Source organism: Arthrobotrys flagrans, assembly GCF_004000055.1.
Source record: "Arthrobotrys flagrans strain CBS H-5679 chromosome Unknown unitig_1, whole genome shotgun sequence".
Classification (NCBI taxonomy): domain Eukaryota; kingdom Fungi; phylum Ascomycota; class Orbiliomycetes; order Orbiliales; family Orbiliaceae; genus Arthrobotrys; species Arthrobotrys flagrans.
The window spans coordinates 181314-185899 of NW_027137556.1; the positions used below are offsets into that span (position 1 = coordinate 181314).

The 4586-nt window shown below is 36.5% G+C and overlaps 1 protein-coding gene across 1 annotated transcript; it reads right to left on the bottom strand.

The window, feature by feature from the left end:
- Positions 1–961: 961 nt before the first annotated feature.
- On the bottom strand, positions 962–1633 carry DFL_008017 (uncharacterized protein; the record flags this gene model as incomplete). The annotated part of the gene is made up of 2 exons (XM_067637689.1): positions 962–1514; positions 1587–1633. The coding sequence occupies 2 exons, from the start codon at positions 1631–1633 to the stop codon at positions 962–964; spliced, it is 600 nt and encodes a 199-aa protein (XP_067485653.1).
- Between the last annotated feature and the right edge of the window lie 2953 nt (positions 1634–4586).

The following is a 4586-nucleotide window of genomic DNA, read 5'->3' on the forward strand; positions in this document are numbered from 1 at the left end:
CTGCATCACCACCACCACCGGTCCCATGTTGCCGCACTGGGAGACCCAAGCGTCCAAGAATGAGACGTCCCAGTCTCCCATCTTCCTGTTAACCTCCCCCATTCTTTGTACCTTTTCTGCACATCTTCACTACCCCAGTTCAAATCATTAGGATCCCCCGCCTCATACACCATTTCCTGCATTTCAAGTGCTCCTCGCTCAAGCATATCAAAAATCCTTCTCCCTGGCAACTGCACGTAGTTTCTGTCTGCTTCTTCATTGTTCCCCAACGGGGCCGAAATTGCTACAACTTTTACAGCAGGCAACCTGTTTAGTACAGCTAGTACCACATCAACATCCCACCCCCAGCCGGGGGTAACATTCGTCGTGTAACCCTGCTTAAGAACTTGGCAGGTTACGCATCAAAAGTGCTTTTGTGGAAAACACTGACGTAGCCGAGTGGGGCTCGCCTAAAAGCGAAAGCTGACATCTATGGCGTTAGTGGAAGTTTGATGCCGAGGACACTGCAGGGTGGATTTGGCCTTAATACGAAGATTGGGATCTCAGGAGCACATGGTAGCTCTAGGGAGTGGTAGAGTAACCTTTGCTAGAACTGCTGGCGTGGTTGGCATTCATTGACTGAGCTATAGAGGCAGGGTCATATGCCGTCTTTTCGCGTCGCCGTGATTTGTTTCGATTGCGTTTCTCAATGGCGGTGGGTGTATTAAGTACCTATAAAATTTTATGTGTATGGTATAACTGAGGGATTGTAGAAGCTGGAGCAATGATGTAAATGTTTATTCAGAGGCACCGAAAATCGTGATCCTTTATGTAATCTATATTATTTCTATAGTTTGCGCCTATGTATTATTCTACATGGTCAAAGAGATTCCATAACATACAAATTTTTGAAGTAATGGAGTCGAGTCGAATCGTCCCTCTATTTCGTATCCAGGAAGAATATACAACCAAAGTGAACACCTTACTCATCATCAAGAATGATTGGTGATGGCTTTGTTGGTTCTGGAGTAGCACAGCCCTTGCCATCTATTTTTTTAAACAGGTGATACCTTGTAGGGACCCACACATCACAGCAATCTTCCGGGCAACTCGGTATAACTGTCTCAGTTCTCGTTGGAGCACCGACGCAATTGCAGTGGTAACCTACCAGCGGTTGGTCTACTGCACATCGGTTTTTATCAGGGCAAGGAGGCTTGTTCGGGTCGCAGCTTCGCGTGGCAGTAATTGTGACAGATGGAGGACACGTCGAGAAAGGGTCCTCTTCGACTTCGGTGACCGTCGGGGTAGGGTCGACGTCACATTTTGAAATGGTTTCTGTTTCGGTGACGATGGAAGTTTTGATTTTTGGTATGGGGCATTTAGGTTTATTGGGTGTCATAATCTTAACGACCGTAGTAGGTTTGTATTTTATGATTGTGGTTTTTTTCCAGACGGTTACGTATTCGGTGTTAGTCTTATAGACGGTTTTGGTCTTGTAGGTTGGGTAGTCGGTGGCGAAGACCGAAGGGACGATGCTAATTAATACGATTTAGGGTCAGTAGTCAAGGTATTAGGTTGCAACATTGCTGGGAATCATCATATTATACCTGGAAGCTAAAATGATGAAGGAAAGAAATCTGCTGGCGATTTGCATCTTGATAAATATATTCTCAGATGAAATTCAAATGAATGTGATGTAGATAAGTGAAAGTTTGGACGTCGCCTTTATAGGTATATAATACCGAAATCTTGAGATTTTAAGAATACTAAGAATGCCGTGAACACGAGGGAGCCGTAGTTATATCGTGAAATATTCGTTTCTTTCGTCCCATCTTTATACCCATTTCTCGAGTCACCGAAATACCTCATATTAAATTTACGAGTACAGGATCTGCATCGTATTTACTCTGTACAACATATGCAAACCGAGTTTGGGATGTATACGGCGAGACTAGGCTTATAGTTTCGAATCCCCAGATTTGTATTAGAGCATGGTTGAATCGAGTTGCTTTGTTTGTGAAGTTGGTAGTTTTACGTATAAGTTTTTCTAACCGAAAAGTGTTTGACTTGGTGTCACTTATTTAAATAATAGGCGGTGTTCTCCGTAGATTAGCCTGGATTCCCGCCTTTGCTTGTTAGAGCCTCCGAGATCTCAAACTTACCTAACGTAATCCACCCACCTGCGAGATGTACCCCAACGCGAGATGCTATTTTTCACCGAAAATTCAAAATTTAATGCCTCCGGGACCTCGAAAACGTGAAAATGGTAGTGAAAACTATTTTAATTAACTAATTTTACATTATTATTAAAAAAAATTAATAAATTATTTGTGAAATCGACGGTTTTCGTCGAAAAAAGTAAAAAAATGCAACAACACAACGCAATTCGTCCCGGCATTCTCATAACCCCCCCCCGGGTACTACTAATCCTTCAAGGTCCAGGTCCAAAACTGCTGAGTATAATCAAGCTGTCTGTTATCGGCACTACAAATTCGTAAAGATATCCCTAAAGATCGAGCAGTTATTTACTTTTTAGTTACCTTAACAGCTGTCTTAATTTCAATATCCGCTAATACTCTCGCTTTTAATAAATGAGTTTTATCTCTCTTTTTTTTATTTTATTTCGTTCTTAATACCTCAGTTAACTTTTTATTAGTTACTTCGAGAACTTTACGCTTGAGGAAAAATTCAGCTATAACTTTAATAATTTTGTTATATTACTATTATAGCGGAGAATTAAGATATAACGTAGTTAATATATTTACTACATTAATATAAATCTATAGCGTGCGTGAGTATTAAGACGTTAAAAACAGTTGGACACCAAACTCTTGCAGTAACTATAATTTATGCTTTAAAATGATTTCACGCAGTAATTCGATGTAGTCCCTTTTTTAAAATTTAAACAGTTTTTCTAAAACTCGTAAAGTGTTGAAAAGAATGAGTTCAGCTCTCTTTTAATTGCTAATAATATAGTATTTCGTGAACATTTTAGTACGCGTAATGTTAATAAGTTTCTTAAATTTAAGTTTTTTAATCGTTATATTTTTAAAATGTGAATATTCGTTTACCTCTTTTTTATAAGCGGTGGTATAATAGCTGAAGAGTCCGACATTAAGAGATTAAAGATAGTGCGTAAAATATAGCGAAAGATAGAGAAGTATAATTTTGTTTTTGAGATAGAAGTTAATAAAATCTATAATAACGTAAGATTTGTGATTATCGAGAATTAATAGTCGTTTTAAGCCTTCGACGATTTGAGTGATAGTAAATTGAAAGTAATTTTCTAATTAAGTTAAAGAAAGATGTTTGTTTATTATGTTTTTGTTATTAATGCTTTAGAGTTATTCTTTTTTTTTCTTATAATTGCGGTGTTAATTGAGAATGTGAATTTTGTTTGAATAAATAATGAGTGAAAGATAATATTCTTTTGTTATTAATATATACTCGATTATGATTATATTCTCTTGAGTAGCGTTATGAGTATAAAATCGCTATTTTTTGTAAAATATGAGTATTATAATGATTTTAAACTTTTTAAACTTAATTATGAACTTTTTTTTGTTTATATTCTATATGTTTTCGTTCAAAATCTTATAAGTTTTTACGATTTTGTTATAAAGATAGAATTAATGTAGTATTGATTCGATATTATTCGCTTTTTCACGTTTCGACTCTAATAAGCGACTGCGGATTGTTGTTAATTGAAAATGACGTGTTAGAAATTTATAATATTAATTTATGCTTACTAGTTTGCCTGCCATTTTCTCTGTTATAGCTTGAAGGATGTTGTAGTTGAAAAAGAATCCGGACTTTTATAAATCCTTTATATGTTTCGCTAAAACTGTTTCTTTGGCTTAAATAAATAGTTGTTTATATTGAAACTGGCGATTCTTTCAGATAATTCGGTCGGCAAATCGATATTTTAGTATCGATATTAATATGTTATAACTCTTTGCTGCATGCTTCAAAAATGATACCTTTTTTGCTTTTAACGTTTTTAATGTTAGACGAATTCTCTCTTCTTTTTTTAGATCGATATTATGACGTCGAATCGATGATATTTTCGATAAATTTAAAGAACCCACTCTTAGACTTTGAGTAAAAATTAATGAATTTCGATGGTAAATATAGAGAAGAACAAATTTACAGAAAGAAGATAGAAATTTCGGAGGGAATAAGAGGTTGACGAAGAGAACTACTCAATCTTAACACGGTTAGTATCTCGCGTTGGGGTACATCTCGCAGGTGGGTGGATTACGTTAGATTATAAAGTACCAATATTAGAATATAGTGAGCTCAAGCAATTTCTGCATGATCAGTTTTATCGCGTAAAGTGAATATCCGGGTCTGGAGTCCCAAGATAGCCAATACTCTAAGTACGTTATCTGAATAAGGTTAAATGCAAGGCCTTTGCATGAGGACGAAAGAAACATTGATTGAGCTTGTCAAATCTAAGCTTATATAATACGTGTTAGGTTGGAATTACGTAATAAGTATTCTATCCGATGCTTTTCAAAATAAAAGTTTCGATAATCGTTGAGGCGACATTTAGAGTTTTTAAGCGAAACCATTAGGGGTGTTTTCGCATCGGTACTCCTAGTTTA